At 34.5% G+C, this 17,384-nt stretch overlaps 2 protein-coding genes across 3 annotated transcripts in view; one reads left to right on the top strand and one right to left on the bottom strand.

Moving 5' to 3' along the window:
• The window catches only part of LOC126701629 (alpha-N-acetylglucosaminidase-like), a 66,041-nt gene extending 62,851 nt beyond the window's left edge, over nucleotides 1-3,190 (bottom strand). For both annotated transcript variants that reach the window (XM_050399910.1, XM_050399909.1), the window contains exons 1-6: nucleotides 2,706-3,190; nucleotides 1,882-1,958; nucleotides 1,357-1,568; nucleotides 1,086-1,207; nucleotides 680-765; nucleotides 159-253 (exon numbers count right to left, since the gene is read on the bottom strand). In XM_050399910.1, coding sequence (XP_050255867.1) covers nucleotides 159-253; nucleotides 680-765; nucleotides 1,086-1,207; nucleotides 1,357-1,568; nucleotides 1,882-1,958; nucleotides 2,706-2,933 — 820 coding nt within the window. In that variant the 5' untranslated portion in view covers nucleotides 2,934-3,190. The remainder of the gene's footprint in view (nucleotides 1-158; nucleotides 254-679; nucleotides 766-1,085; nucleotides 1,208-1,356; nucleotides 1,569-1,881; nucleotides 1,959-2,705) is intronic.
• Nucleotides 3,191-14,301: 11,111 nt separating this feature from the next.
• On the top strand, nucleotides 14,302-16,109 carry LOC126703040 (protein JINGUBANG). Its single transcript, XM_050401941.1, has one exon. The coding sequence runs from the start codon at nucleotides 14,457-14,459 to the stop codon at nucleotides 15,696-15,698; it is 1,242 nt and encodes a 413-aa protein (XP_050257898.1). The 5' UTR covers nucleotides 14,302-14,456; the 3' UTR covers nucleotides 15,699-16,109.
• Nucleotides 16,110-17,384: the final 1,275 nt, after the last annotated feature.

Raw genomic sequence — 17,384 nt, 5'->3', positions numbered from 1 at the left:
ATAAAATGAAATGTCAACGTAAAGATAAAAGAAATGCTTGATTTCCTTAAAAACTTTCACTGGTTCTACTACCATCATAAAATTTTCCATTGCAACCATACATAGAAATTCCAAAATCAGTAAGGAAATCAAGACAAATGTTATAGAGATGTTGATACCTGGAGTCATCCCAAGTTCATACATTCTGGCAAGAATTTTCTTCTGTAGAATCAGCTGTTGATCCAACCAACTTTGTGCTAGTGGTCCACCCCATCTGTTGATAAAAACATTATAAGTTAGAAGAAAAAGTATTAAAAAAAAAAAAAAAAAAAACTAAAACTAAAATAGTTACAACTAATAGCCATCGTTTTCATGGATTGTTGCACTAGTTTTCATCAGAAAAGAGATTTTGATAACAGCAGATACCAAACTGGCATGTCAAAGTGAAAGGCTTCAAATAATGAGGTGCATGGATATAATTAGCATTTCAACAGGATGAAAAGTATTAGCCTACAAAATCAAAAGGCCTCCAGCAAGAAATTTGTTACAATCAAGAATTTAACATAAAAATTTAGGGGGGAAAAGGCATGTCAAGTTGTTAAACACACACTAGAAGGTCATTAAGAAAAAGTTTCACAAGTCAGAAAAATAATATAGCCCTGCAAACATAAAACCAACTAGTCAAAATTTACAAACTTACCCATGCAAATTTCCCATACGTGACCATGCAAGAAACGCAGGGCCTCCGAAGAAATTGTCCAAATCCGTTTTGCTTACATTAAATTTCTGCTAGAGGATTAATAATACATCTTTAAAAGACAAAAATCAATAGGTGCTAAATTATTTTTTACTCTATCTATGACTCATGAGTAACTGGAACTAGCATTGTCATTTGAATATAGTGAACTGACTAAACAATTTACCTTTAAAAAAACATATAGCTTTTTAATGAAATCAAAATCGTAAAAATATTGTAGTATCCATGTTACTGTTAACCAATTTTTTCCAACAAGAAAACACAATGAAACAAAACTATACCGAGAGACTAAAAAATTGAATCTTTCAAACTCATGGAAAATTGCATAAAGCCAACCACAGGAAATTACCTGGAAAACCTTTTGCCAAATAGCCTCTTGCCCTGTAAATGCTAGCGGCAAATTAATGCCTTGCAAAGCCATCCAATCAATTTCCTTTTCCCATCTTTTCCAGTCCCACCAAGCAAAAGAATCTTCCAAAAGCAGATGAAAGAAAACAGTAATAACATCTATCAGAATACAATTGGAATTTGAGGCCATAAACACTGGAGATGCAGTTATAATAGTTTCACTTTCACAAATACTCTAGAAAGATAAATGCAATTAGAAAGGGGAATCTTACAGCTAGATGAAACAGCATTCTGGTAGTAGTTCCAAGGAATGGGTCTCTGAACCACGATTCCAGCATCTTGAACACGGGGGAGCAAGCCTGCTCTAGGTACTGAAAATAGCTGCGCTCCACCAGTTTTATCCCAAGATATATGTGAACCACACCAATACTTCAAATACCAGTGCAAACCAGCCGAAATCTCCACTCCAGTGACCCCCATAATTCTATTCAAGAAATGAAAGTCACATTCACATGTGTCAGCCACATTATTTCGGTTATCATCTAATCATGTTCAATGGGGGTAATACACCACACATTCGAATGTGCTTATATATTTGTGTGTTAGCGAGTACAATATGTCATCACAAATATTACACTCTACAAAAGCAAACATTCAGGAATTTCATTTCCAAGTAAACTAAAACATCACAAAAGATTTTGAACACAGGGCTCAAGTCAACACCAATAATGACACTAAACTATTCATCAGAGATAAATCCTTATGTAGCTAATGAAGAAATCTCATTCTCAACGTACAAGATTTCTGGATCCCCATGTCTACTGAAAGAAGGACTGTTCTTGATCATAAAGCAAGACTCACCACCACATTGCTCCTAAGAAAGTAAAAGAAATAAATGAGTGAGATCCTCTTTTTAAATAAAAATGAAATATATAATACGGACTTGACTTGGGTCTAGTGCCTCTAGTATGTTGGACACGTTGAGATGGCAACAAATGGCCAAAAGTGGACATGTGTCATCATCTCAACCGGTCCAGTGTATTGAACCCAATCTCTTCCCATAATTCCACCTAATATAACTCTTTGTGGTGTTTCAACACCTCATAATTTTCATTGGATTAATATTTGAAAATTCCGCCATTCGATTACATATTCTCTTTGCTCTTAACAACTACCAAATTCGATGTCAATCAAATATTATTTACTATCGGATATATAAACTCACATACTTTTGCATACAATTATAAGGTTACAAATACTTGAAATTCAAACATTTTATAATAAGATAGTTATTGATCACCGATCATCTAGCAAAATTATTTTGCAAGAATGGAGAATATTATACAAGACAATGTAATTTTTCAAAATACTTGTTTAACGAAAATTATAGAGCAGTCTAACAGTACAATTTTCACAATAACATTAATCAACAGTCACATTCTGCATTTTTTTTTTCTAGTTCCACTATCAACAATCAATTTCCAGCTGATTATGTACGTATTTTCATTTCAATTTTTCTAGGCAACTAAACGAAGGCAATAAAGTTGATAGTTTCAGATTGCTCATGTCCTAGATTAAGATAATAAAAATTAGAAATTGAAATTGCAGTAAAATGAAAGACCTTGGAGACGATTTCGAAATGGAAGCTAGAAGAGTGAGAAGGAAAGAGGCGGCGGAGAACGGCGCGAGCGGCGGCCACTTGGACGGCCGGAGGAGCTCGCTCGCGGTCCTGGATTTCGAGAATCCGCGAGATGTAGCCGACTCCGATCGTCGAGGAGTGAGCGAAGGAGGAACTGAAGAGCGCGAAGATGAGAGAGAAAGAAATAATGGCGGGAAAGTGAGACTCCATGATGGTTGTTAGTAAGATAGAGAAAAAGGAAGGTTATGGTTATGGAGGTTGTTTATAAATATAGAGAGAGAAATGTTGCATGGTGACGATCATTGAAGAGAGAGAGAGAGAGAGAGAGAATGTTTTGATGATGAAGGTTGAGACAAATTTTGAAGGCCGGCTGTGACTGTATCAGAAATGGTGGTTTGTTTTTGTCTGTTTGTACCTGTTTCTTCGCAATTCATTTCGGTGCTCTGTCTTCTTTGCTTTCATTCTTTACCTTAGAGCATCCACAGTGTATCTATATTTTTAGATACACAAAAAGTCACTTTATCTATTTTACATCCACACATACTATAACAGTGAATCTATTTTAACTTTCAACCAAAAAAAATAATATAAGCATCCCAATAAAATAATATAACCACTACAATAAAATAATATATCCCACTGTCAAAAAAAACCTCCACACCATTCACAACCACCTCTACCATTAGTCACACCCATAACCACCACCACCACCACCACCACCACCACCACCACCACCGGCCACAACCACCATTCTACTTTGGCAACCACAACACAACATAGAAAAAAAAAAAAAACAAAAACAAAACCACAACCACATTCACAAATTCCACAAACACCATTTCTATTCTCAATTCATTGAATCAATCACTTCTAAACAACAATTCCAGGCACCGAGCTCCCGGCCTGAGCTGTGGGACCCCGATTCTTGATCTTAACCGTGGTGGAGGAGCTCAGATTCTCCGTCTTGATCTTCGTGTTTCGAGCTGAGTCGAACCAGAGCCTCCACCCACGTTGGCGGCGTCGAGGCGAGCTGTGGTGAAGGTGCGAATGGAGGAGTCGTCTTCATCGGAGTTTCAGTGTTTGTGGCTTTGGGGGCTTCCTCGTCGGAATCGTCGTCAGAATCAATGTGGGCGATGGGGCTTGGGGTGGGTCGGCGAGCTAGGTCGATGGAACAGATCGGCGATGAGGGAGTTGGCCGGCGAGCTGAGGGATGAGGGAGATGAGGGAGCTAGCCGGCGAGATAGAGAGAAAAAAAAAATGGAGGAAGAAAGAAGAAAGAAGAGAAGCCGGAGAGAGAGAGAATAGGAAATGTATATTTAATTGGAGAGGAGAGAGAATTGTAATAAAAAAGTTTTTTTTTTTTTTACTTGTGAGCTACAGTGTACATCTAAAGATAAATGTGCACTTTAGCTGAGGAGCTAAATCTTTTTAGATTTAGCTCCTTTGCTGCATGGTGTTTTTTGTGATAAAGAGCTAAAAAAATATCATTATATCTATATAGCACCACTGCTGCGAATACTCTTAAAATGGCTACTAACCCATCCATATGCCTGAAGGCCGGCTGTGACCGTACCGTGAATATTATTAAAAGATATACATATTCTGGCCTAATGCGCTAACTTGCGTGCTTAAAGACTTTTATATTTTTTTGGTAATGGTTAATAATTTATCTTTGTTATAATTTAGAAATATATATATATATTTTTAATTTTTTAAACAAATAAAAATGATAAACTTTAGAGATGAGTTTTCCTTTTTAATTGTGAAGGGAAAAAAATTCTAAATTTTAAGAATTCTCTTTTTGAATTCAAAATGAAATTTGTTATTTGACATTTATGACCTTATTTATAAATGAAGTTATTCTTCATTAATGAATGTATTTTTGAACCACATAAAAATCTACTTGAAAGGGGGGAATTATCTTATATATAGTATAGATAGATAATTTATATATATATATATATAATTTAAATATTATTGATAGTTATCCTTATTTTTTTTAACTGTTTAAATAGTCTTGTAAGAATATTGTTAAGTAGAAAATATAAATTGTCCATTTTTTTTTTTAATGTTCATTAATTCTAAACTCTTTAGTTTTTGTACACAATAACTCACTTGAATGTATATTTATGATGTGGTTCCATATTTGACTCCAAAATTAATAAATAAAACTTTCTTTAAAAATAAATAATTTAGGACGCATGACGTAAAATTAGACTTCAATTATAGAATCTAATTAGATTCAATTAAAGCATCATTATTAACTTTTATTATATATTCTAGTTTGTAGGAGGGGTGAGGCTAATTACAGAATGGAAACTATGAGCCCAACCCGAGGAGGAAAAAAGGCCCATTTGCAGATCAATCCTGGTCTAACTCACGAATTAAAGCTTGAAGAGGAAAGATGAAGAGGCCGACCTCTCAAGGAGCAAGCATTCCTCGGGAATTACCAAGCAAGCTAATAGTACCAAAAGACAAGAAACCAAAGAAGGTGGAAGAAATGTGTGAGTAAAGAATAAAGAAAATATCTAGATAAAGTAGCCACCACCTCCGCATTTAATGCACTATACCAACTTAGATAGCGGCATTAATGAAGGAATGACCCTGGAACAGTGGCTTCACAACTTGCAGCACATTTTACCACCTCCAGCATTACCCTGATGGGACAAGCATCCAAAAGAAGGCTCCTAATTGTACAAGTGGAGGGCTATGATGCAATCTAAAGGACTATATAAGGAAATGAAACCCCTCCAAATTAGGGGGACGAGAGATTGAAAGAAAAAAGAAAAACTGTGTAAGGAAACCTTGTATCTAAAAAACTTGAAACTTTTTATGAATATTGGCTCCTCGGCCAGACCCGAGATAGTGTTATTTCCAGATTTAGTATTTCTTTTTACAATTCACTCAACCCTATCTCCACTAACCTAATAGTTGGTCCATAAGAGAGCATTAAAATTGACCTCGCCAGTCCATACTCTAATAAATTAATTGCACTAGACCTATAAAATCTAACTCCACTATTCCAAGTGGTCTTAGCCTTTTTGGGGCCCTTACACAGTTAATTATCTTTTTTTTTTCTTCAAGTTTTTTATATTAAAGCATCCAATTAATGATTAAAAAATACTTTCTAGAATTTTTTTTATAAATATTTTAACTAAAGTTGACCCAAAGACTTTAATTGAATAGACTTCGAATTTAGCAAACTGAAATGAACAAAAAAATTATTTTTATCTATATCTATACTACTACTATCTAAAAAGCTTCCTACTTTCAAGTTGTTTAAGCTGTTGACTCTAAATTTAGATATCTCTAAATATGTTTCTCAAAAAAAAAAAAGATATCTCAAAATATCTCCTTACTTAGTAGTTTTCAACTAAGGACAGATTCATAAAATAATCACAATTTAAAACCTCAACTAAATCCACATTCTTAGCCGTTTATAATCTCTTTATTTCTTTTTTCTTTTTTCTTTTTTTAAATTGTTGTTGTTGTTGTTGTTTTTTTTTTTTTTTTTTTTAATGGACGGCCCAAAAATTGTTAATTTGTTAGGTCAGCTTGAACCCTGCCTGGGCTTGGAATGAGTTCAGATGGATTTTCTATGGGCTTTGGAACCTTGGGCCTAGATTAAGGCATATCTCTTATATTGAGTTGTGGCCTTGTGGGTGTACTGTGTAGTGTGTACATATTGTTCCCCTCATGTCCCATGAAATCAATTGGGGGGGTTAATATTAAAAACTCATGCACATCTGTTTCAGCAGAGCAGGTAATAATCGTGTCATGACATTTTGTTGTCGTCCTATACTTTCCCACTAATTAATTATGATAGGGCAAATTATATTTTTGTCTTTGCAATCCGGGATAAGTTCGATTTTGGTCATTTAAATTTTGGTCGTCTTTAAATTTTGGTTAATTTCAATTTTGGTTATTGAAATATGGAGTTAGTTTGGTTTTGGCTCTTACATATATGGGGTTGATTTGATTTAGTCTCTTAGAAATGGGATGGCTTAGCATATCATTAGTCATGTAAATAGAAAATAGAATAAAGGATCCAAATTGTACCCTTTATTGAAATGTCAGGCACCAAATCCGAACTTTTAAAATTTAAGGGATCAAAATTAAACTTACACTAAATTTTAGGGACTAAAATCATGGTAATTTATCCTTTATTATAATCATTTGTAAATTATACATGTGGGGTAAAATTCATCAATCAACAGTGGGCCTTGGGACCCGTGCGGAACCCAGCCATAACAGGAAGTGAAGACATGGCCGGAAGACTTTCAGCCCAATCCTGTTGGGCCGGGCTTGTTTAAGGGGCGTCCGAGGAGGAGTGTCTCCTCGGACGCACCAAATGGGAGTCCAACGCATGCCCTGTACACGGTGAGAAATCATCCCAAGTAGAAGGAAAATGCTAGACGTTCAGGGGGCAACCACAACTGCCACATTAAATGCAAGGAAGCTACTTTTCCAGCCGCATTAATGTAGAAAGGACAGGAGAATATTGTAATCTTGGCCAGTGCAACTCACAGAAAAAGAAGGGGGATGTCCGATGGGACAGACACTCAAGTAGAGGCCCAGATGGTTAACAAGTGTAAGGCCATTATCAATCGAAGGATGCTATATAAGAGAAGAAAATCCCCATGACTAGGGGATCGAAAGATTGATAGAAAAAGGGCGGAAGAGAGAAAGAGAGAGAAGAATTCTGTAAACAGAGCATAAGAAGCACTCATACAGCCCCACGGATTGTTATCCCATGAAACTTAATGAAATATTCCCACGTTCAAATTGTTGCATGGCTTACTAATAATTACGTTTACTCTGTCAAGACCTAGTTCTGTGACCCACTCTCTACAAATTCATTGTTGAGGGTCTTTTGGGCCAGAATCGCTTGCTTGCTGGACCTGGGCTCCAAAAACGGCCCTTACAATACATATGTGAAAGCAGGTTACGTGCTTGTTTGACTTACAAGATAAAAATATAACTTTACTTAGAAACGAACATTTAAAAAGTTGTACATAAACTGACATCATTAAAAATAAGGTGAATTTTATGCTTATCCAAAACACAACTAAACAGTTAAAAAGTTTAAAATTCTTAAAGAATTAAGTACATCAGCTGAAGTAATGCTTGTGTGAATGTGTAATATGGGATTTATGTCATTATATCACTTATTAAAAAGATAAAAAATTCTGATAAAGGAAACTATAGTGAATGCAATCAAGAGTAGTGCCAGATAGAGTAATTGAAAAGAATATGAATATGACAGCCTCCATTATATTCTTTTGCCTACTAACATGAATATGATATTACTGTGTTTATACCTACCAGGCTACCCCTTTTATAGATGGAATTCACAGTGTGATGAGTGTAATAGAAAGGTCTAGTAATCTGGCCATACTGATCATCATGTGAAGGAGTTATAATTGATTACCAAATTTCGCAAACTGGAGCATTGTTTTTGTCCATTGGCATGTGAAACTCTTTGTTTCTGCAATTCAATAATGGACACTAAAATACAAGAGTCTAAGATGGTTTTTTTTAACACCAAGACACATCTAATAACAGTGAAAGATTTAAGAGTAAACATAAGCATCCATAAAATTATTAATGTCTTGTTGATTGATATTGCCTTTTTATGGGACCAACAGACAATGTACGGATAGGTTAATGCAAGTTGCACAGACGAGACATTTCTAATTTTCTGGTTGTGGATTTATTAGTGCTTGCAAGACCCCATTCTTTCATTATTTATGCAATAGTGAACTAGGGACAGTGCTTTATGAGATATTGTCCTCTTTCGACTTGCTTTCATTAATGAAATGGATTTCGATTTCCCTACAGAAAAATTGTCCCTTCAAGCCACGAATAGCTGATTGATAGTTGATACGTCATAAAGCAAGAGAGAGAGAGAGAGAGAGAGACAGGGAGAGAGAGTCTTTTTGAATGAACATGAATTCCTTGATAGCGAGGTATCTGAGACAATGTAAGAAGTTTATAGATGATAGCCTCAAGTTTTTAATTGGATTATTCTAACCTTCAAGACAATTTGGGCACATTTGAAACAATTTTAGGTGTCCATGGACCAATTTCTTTGCAGTGAAGATTCAAGTCCAAGATCAAATTGAAATTAATAAGTTGTGGATCTCTTCCAACTCTCTTGATTTGGTAACATTACAAGTCCTTCCTAAAAAAGACTAAAAGAGTACTCTATGCTACGAGGCAACACGCATATAGGAAGACAGATAGTTGTACATCGCTTATGGCACACAACCTATACACTCTATATATGTCACGCAGGCTAAAAAACGATTTTAAGAGTGTGTACAGTGTGTGATAAGTTGTGTGTTATAAGATTTATGGAAAACTTCATATTGCTCTCCTTTTGATTTGAGGCTTGAGGGTTTTTTATTTTATTTTTATTTTAAGTAAGCATATGTAATGTGTGTTAGATGTTTATTGAAAGTTAGTTAAATATAACTGTAGTTGGAAAAAAAATCTACTAACATACAGACTCATATGATATGTTATACTAGCATAGGATGTCGTACTCTCGTACGTACTCGTCTAATTTAAGACCTTTCTCTTATGGAATCATAATGTTCCCTTGAGGGTACCACTTGATTACCAACCAAAAAAAAAAAAAAAAAGAAACTAGGAAAGAGCGAATATAAAGATATCTGTGCAAATTTTGTACTAATTAATTGGCTTAATTTGAGCCTATGACAATTATGTTGGCTTTCATTTTAGATAATTTTGTTGGTAGGGACGAAAAGAAAAAAAAAAGCCTGCAATAAATAAAAGGAGCAATCAAGAGATGAAGTCGGTGAAGAGATATTAGGTGGGCATTGAGAGCTAGAGTGACAAAGACGGTGAACTGATCCCGGAGGTTGATGTTAAACTCTTTTCAAATATATATAAAAATATATATATATATATATATATATATATAGAGTTGGGTTCAAGTTATACCTAGTGTAACTCTAAGCGATATTACACCACTTAATAACTTATTATTATATGCGAAATTTGACAAATCTACCGTTGGATTATATTATATTTATATACTTTCCATATTTGCAAAATTTCACGATGATCAAAGATTAATAGTCATGTTATCAATCATTTTTTTAAATTCAAATTTTTGTAGTTTAAAATAATTAATAAAATATGAGTTTATGGATCACAAGGTAAATAATATCCGATTAGTATGAAAATTGGCATGCATGTTAAGTACATATAGAACATATAATTCAACGGTGAGATTCTTAAAGTATGAATTTAATAATAAATTATTGAGTGGTGTAACATTGTTTAGAGTTACACTAGGTGTAACTTAAACCTAACTCATATATATATATATATATATATAGAGAGAGAGAGAGAGAGAGAGAGAGAGGGAGAGAGAGAGGGGTAGGTTGATGCTTAAACAAATCAATTAATACATAATTATGCTAGAGACAATTAATATTTTACCAAAATTTTCACTAAGTTCACACACTTGAAATCTTGAATCCACCACAATATAAAGGAAAAATAATGTTTTATGGGACGCCATGTTTCAGGTGGCCTTTTGTTGTACATTGACCACTTTGTTGAATAAATAAAAACTCCCCTATCGATAAAAGGGGATGGGAAAAGGAGTATGGATCCTCCCCCATTTAAATTGGTTCTATTTCATGGTGCAGATTATATGTTACAACTCTAAAGGTTTATTAATTGTCATATTAATTGGTACGAATCATCTCTCTATTTCATTTCATTCTAAATTCTGGCCAATTCTGTTCCATTTCACCTGTTTTGGTTCATTCTACTAATTAAATTTCACCCAGTATGGAGATTTTGGATGGTATGTAAACGTTTTTTTTTTTTCTTTTCTAAACCCCATTTTTTTTATTACTTCTCTCACAAATGACTAAGTCTCTCTAAAATAAAAAAAAAAAAAAAAAAATTAAACTCTACTCATGCATGGTTGGTAGCCTGATTTGGAATCTTGGAATCTAGTCTCAATACAGTCTCAAAATCAACAAGCCAATGATTTATGACTCGCAAATCGTAATGTGTTTAGTATGAAAATGAAAACCAGAGATGGCATAAGGAATGAAATTACTTTAAGCTTCATGAAAAGCAGGGTGTGGACTCCACAACTAATTGGAAGGAAAATAAACTTATGAAAACTAATGCCAGCATGAAATAGGATCACGCATGTTACGAAATTCCAATGCTAGGAAGTCATGTTTAACAGTCTTTTTCTTGAACTTAACACAAATGTTTCTTTTTCAAATTTAAAAGAGAGAAATTGTGAAACCCTTTTCCTTAACATCTTCAAAAACATGGGAGAAATTGGATACAAGATAAGATTTAGCCGACCTTTGGAAACATACAAAATAAGGTATTCGATCATAGTCATAGGTACAGCCTACATGTCCCCAATACCAACTTGGCTTTCAAATCTGTTCATTTTTGGTCTACCATGTTTATTGAAAAGCATTCTGCATTCTAGGAAAATCATCATCCATATTGCATCAAGGGACAATAGTTTTCACAGATTCTTCCTATGACAACTCTACCTCTAGACCTAGTTCCATCTAAAAGCCATTGTTGAGGTCAGAATGCAAGTCACACTCAAAGAAGTATCTATAGGAGCTAGACCTACTTCATATTGTGGTAGCCAGAAAGGAATAATGAACATGTTGGACACCAATTGAGAGATTCCAAAGCAATTATCATTGTTCATTGGATCCAAATTAAGGTTCCAATCAGGGTCCTACTTTTGCCACCTGATAATAGTTGTACCTTCAAGAAAAACCAAATTTGCCTAAAAAGTCATTTTAGTAAATTGAAAGAGATCTTGAATAGGAAGGGGGAGAGACCTCTCCAACTATGTGTAAGCAAAAGCCTAACGCACATAGACCAGTATCACATAATTAAATCTATAAATCTAGCAATTATCATTGTTAATTGGGTGCAAAGGTTCCAATCAGGGTCCTGCTTTGGCCACCTGATTATTGTACCTTCGAGAAAAACCAAATAATGAAATGAAGCAACTTATCCAAAAAAATAAAATGGAAAGGGAGAGAGACCTGTACATCTGACTATGTGTAAGTAGAAACGGTTGACTCAATACATTTTGAAACCTAAGGCAATAGATTTAAGTGAGTGTTTTTTAATAATTAAAAATCAGTTAAATATTTTTTTTTTGTTTAACTTTATATATATATATATATATATTATTTTTTGAGATACAAAATTATTAATTAAATTTTTATGTTTAGGTTTTATTAACATATCTTTTACAATATATAATAACTAATCCAATTAATCTTCTTGAGAAATGATCAATCTAATTTGACACACTCATAATTTTGTTTTCATGAAACAATTTAGGGTTTCAATTGGGTTGGATTTCTATTGGTTTAATATTTTATGGACCTTCTTAAAGGTAAGAGAAAGAATGAAAAAAACCCATTCATATTTTTTTCCTAAAAGAAAAAAAATCAATTAACATTCTTCAATTTTCAAGACCTTTTGTGCACAAATTTGGGGCCTTTTGTTTATGTAATGGGGATCAATATCCTTTTCTTTTTTTTGGGGGGGGGGGGGGGTGTTTAGGTCTAGAGCCAGCCTTGCACATGCACATCAGTCGGCTTGGTCTATGAATCTCACATGCACATTAGTAGGCTTGGTCAATTTTCAAGTATTTTTTGCACCGAGTCAACAAGGTCAAAATCCCAAACCATTAAGCTTACTAAGGCAGTTAAGGGAGGTGAGAAGATAAAACTTACTAGGTATTTAGGTTTAATCTAAATAATGATATTTTGATTTTGATTTTTTCCTGTTAAACCTTCCCCGCTATAAACGATAACATTTCACATAGAACAATTAGTTTTTATGTCCACTTTCATGTTTTGAAATGTAAACATTTATACATTAATTGTGAATACTGATATAAAATAGTAAATGCAAACAAGTGTAAAAGGATCTTTTATCATTATTGTATTAGTTTGTATAGTAATGAAAGCAAATGAATTTTATAATGCAGCAAAGGCCAGTTATGGTGTAAGTCTTGAGACAGACACACTAAAAGACCCATTTAAGTCTAATCAAAATCCTTAATTTTGTTCTTGGTTTGATTAGTAAGGCTCATCCAAATCAAATCTTCCCAAAAAGGGTATTTTATGTGGATCATGAGTAAAATATATGAGTGCAAGAGATACTCAAAGATAAGCTGCATGGTTTGTGACGTTTGTCGTCCAATAGTAGTTGAAACAGGAAAGTTTAATTTTTTTTTTTTTTAAAACGTTTGATCATAGTATATATATTGATTACATACAAAATATCTCATGCCAGGTGCTTGCTTTTGATATCCAAGACTGGCCTTTTCTTGTACCTTCTTATCCGAAAATCAAAGCCGTCGGAATCAATCATATATAGCTCTAAATTTTTTTAATCAATTTCAGTGTTTGTTTAGCACAACCGTACAAGTTTGTTTAGCTCAGAACTTTTTGTTCTTGTTAGGCACTGGATTACCGGGTGACAAGCCTACTTGAGTAATTGTCATAATTTTTCAACCAATAAAATTAAGGATGTAATATATATATATATATATATATATAAATAGTTCGATGGTAAAAAAGTAAGATGTGAGATTTGAACCACATATACAAGGGTTCAAAAAGAATGCTATTGTTAATGAATTAATAATGATCTGTGCTATTGAAACAACTAAAAACAAGCTTGAATATTTATTTAAACCTTTCATAAAATAAAGATTTCTTTAGTGGATAGCATTATTTATATATATTTTTTTACTGAATATGTATTTATATAAATTTTATATGAATAGTTAATATACATTATTTGCACATACTCTCTTTTGTTGTTAATTTCACATCCAGCTGTCACATATTTTACTTTTATAATATAGTTGTGGACCAAGCTTGCTATGCTCGGAAATTTGGCTGATACTTTACTGTGGAAATATAGACAAAATGTTTACCGTGCCCTCCTTTTATTATTATTGTTATTATATGTGTGTTGGGGGTATAGTGAGTGTGACCCCTAGAATTTGAATTTGCATCAGATATTATTTTAGTGCCAAAAATTTGAAATTTTAAACCTAGTAAGTTAGTCATTCCATGGCAATATTATTATAATTTTTGCTTATGGATGAACTATCTTGATATATTTACAAATTTTTGAAGATTAAAAAAAGGAATTTTCAAATTTCAGAAACTAAAATAGAGCTTAACCCAAAATTTTAGAACCAGTAAATATTTTCACCCTTTTTTTTTGTTTTCCATTTTCCTTACCTATTCTCCTACTTATCCACACCTCCACCATTCCCTAGAATAATCAGGTTTTCTGTACATGTCCATGTTAGTTTGGAAGAATGCATATAAGGTTGATCCTCTCTAAGAAAAAATTGAAAAGAAAAACACAAAACAAAACAAAAAAACCAAAGGTTGATGCCCTCTGACTGTGCAGGACCAATTCCTACACTACACCTACCTATATTACTATTAGAATAGTTGAAAATTGAAAGTCGAAAGTTAAAACTGGGCCATTCACCATTCTTGCATCTCACTTTATGCCAAACACTAACCTATAATTCAACTGTATATCTTTTGCACCCCACTCCTCCTCCAAGATAAAGAACAAAAAAGAAAAAAAGTTCCTCCAATTCTGTCTCTCTACTATATATTTAACAATTCCTTCATTTCCTTTCTCTATGACATGGGAATCATGGCATGCCAACAATCTGAGTCTAACCACTCAAACAATGAGTCTCAATCTGAGTCCAACCACTATCAACTAGAGTTAAAGTCCCTTCTTTCTCAGCCAAGCCTACAATCAGTTCCTTCACTCACCTCACAATCCCAACAACACTGTTTTTCCAACACAAACCACTACTGCCTCACCACTCTCAAAGGCCAAACCTCTTACATATCCTCTCTCACCCTAGCTGGGAAATTCCTCTATGCAGGCTCTTCTGACAGAGAAATCAGGTCATGGAAACGCAAACCTTTTGACTCTGATCAATTAGACCAAGAAAGTTCAACAAACAACTTTGTAGTTGCTGGGAAAGGTGCCGTGAAGTCCCTAGTGGTACAAGCTGACAAACTCTATAGTGCTCATCAAGACCATAAAATCCGGGTATGGAAAATCAATAACCATGAACAACTTGATGATCACCAAAAGTACACGCACTTGGCTACACTCCCAACACTTGGTGACCGTGCTTTTAAGCTCCTGATGCCTAAGAACCAGGTTCAGATTCGAAGGCACAAGAGTTGCACTTGGGTACACCATGTTGATGCTGTGTCTTCACTTGCTTTGTCTCAGGATGAGTCACTTCTCTACTCCGTTTCATGGGATAGGACACTCAAGATTTGGCGAACATCGGACTTTAAGTGCTTAGAATCCGTGACAAACGCACATGACGATGCAATAAACGCACTGGCATTAGCCGATGATGGACATGTTTATACTGGCTCAGCTGACAAGAAAATCAAGGTGTGGAAGAAAAACCCAGGTGAGAAACATCGTTTAGTTGCCACACTTATCAAACACAACTCTGGGGTCAATGCATTGGCTCTAAGCAGTGATGGGTCTTTGTTGTACTCTGGTGCATGTGACAGATCCATAGTGGTATGGGAGAAGAGTAGTAGTGATGGTGGTGGTGGCAACATGGATGTTATGGGTGCGCTTAGAGGTCACACTAGCTCCATTTTGTGCTTGGCTGTTGTGTCTGATTTGGTTTGTAGTGGTTCAGCTGATAGAAGTGTCAGGATTTGGAGAGGTGTTGATAGAAACTACGGTTGTGTGGCAGTGTTGGAAGGGCATACAGGCCCAGTCAAGTGCTTGACTGCAGCAATTGACAATTGCAACACATCTGATACAGCAGCTTACCTTGTTTACAGCGGTGGTTTGGACTGTGACATTAAAGTTTGGCAGGTTTTAGTTCCTGTTCTTTAGTGGACAAATCCTTTCATTTTTTGGTAAACAAGAAAATAGAGCCCGTAGTTACTGTCCTCAATTCACTTAAACTCTACTCATGAATAACATGGAATTGTCCGCGCAATAGTGTGACTTGCTACTACTTGAAGAAGTAACTTTGGATTCTTGGTAAGTCATTCTTCCTACTACTAGGCCATCTCCGTGGTTGGTCTTTAGTGGACAAATCCTTTTTTTCTTCTAGCTGGGGTTATGTACATGGTGCAAAAAGATTGTGTGGTACTTATTCTTTTCTCTTCTACTTTTACCGTATCTTTTTGTTCCTCTATTTTATTTTCAGACTCTTTCCTTCCTTGGATGGCATGGATTGTATTGGTCTACTATACATGTAAGTTTAAAGCTAATGGCCCATGATGGAGCTAGTTAATTTTCTTTGTCAAAGTGCCTCTTTTTTTAATGTATAATAAATTATTAACTAATGGACACTTAATTAAGGGAAAAATTCGGGTAGCTGTTACATAAGTAGCAACATGTTGTTTCACTTTGTCTTTCTAGATCAATAGCACCTATAATTTGTTTATCAAATATATATATATATATATATATATATAATTAAGAAATCATTATGGAAGCTTTCTTTAACCAGAGGGAGACAGGGGGTGCACCTTGAAACCCTATTTGCCTACACACATAGACTTTCATATCTTAGCTCCGTGTATGGTGTTGACGAATATATGCCATTTGTTCTTTATTTTTCAAGGATTAGTTGGATGATGGGACTCAATGAGAGAGTGGGCAATGAGGTCTGCATTGGATCAGTGAAGTTCTCATTCAATATCTTCCATTTTCTAAAATTTGTCCACATTCTCAATATTTATTTTATCCTAAAGTTGGATTTCTTAGATCATCCCTACAATCATTGCCCTAAAATAAGCTATATAAACAAAATAATTGACAAAAGAATTAATTTTCAAAAGAAAGACTACTGTTTCCTTACAGGGACAGCTAAGCAAAAACAATTTCCCTCAAAATATAACGAAATAAAAGAAGTGTTACGTGTACAACATTTTCGCAACAAATTATACATGATAAGTTATTATTAGTTTTAATTTGAATTCACAACTTAAATTACTTTTTTGCTTACTTATAACAATTTACAACTTAGAATTTGTTGTGAAGGTGTTATAAAAATGTTGTGGATAAAGTATTTTTCATGAAATAAAGGATAAGTTTGCTATTATCTTAGGAGTTAAAGTTTTAACTATAGGGTACCCCTTGGAGTTTATCAAAAACCCCCCATTAAGCTGCATCGTGGAAGGGTCATTGGCCAATCACAACAGGGGCAATTTTATGGGTTTAGTGCGATGTGGTGCGACTTAGTCATGTTTTTTTGACATATAGCTGTGTTTTAAAAACGTGGCCAGAGGACCATTTTTTTGTAGTGTTGGTGATGGATAATAATGATGAGAGTGATGGTGTTGGCTTGAGGAACAATCGATCAAAGGTGACAATATCAACCAAGAATCGATGAGAATGGGAATGAATCGACAATGGGAGAGGGAAAAGATTGCCTTATATACACATATGCATGTCAAGCTATCAATGATCGAACGGTTTTGAAAACCCATGGTTGATAGTCGAACTATTGCCAGTCAGCTCGATCGGTGTGCTTTCAGCCGATTTTGTCAATGCCAATTAGCAAAATGA

The sequence above is a fragment of the Quercus robur genome, chromosome 10 (genome assembly GCF_932294415.1).
Source record: "Quercus robur chromosome 10, dhQueRobu3.1, whole genome shotgun sequence".
NCBI classification, from domain to species: domain Eukaryota; kingdom Viridiplantae; phylum Streptophyta; class Magnoliopsida; order Fagales; family Fagaceae; genus Quercus; species Quercus robur.
Note: the sequence above shows the minus strand (reverse complement) of the source record. Positions and strands in the feature narration are given on the sequence as shown.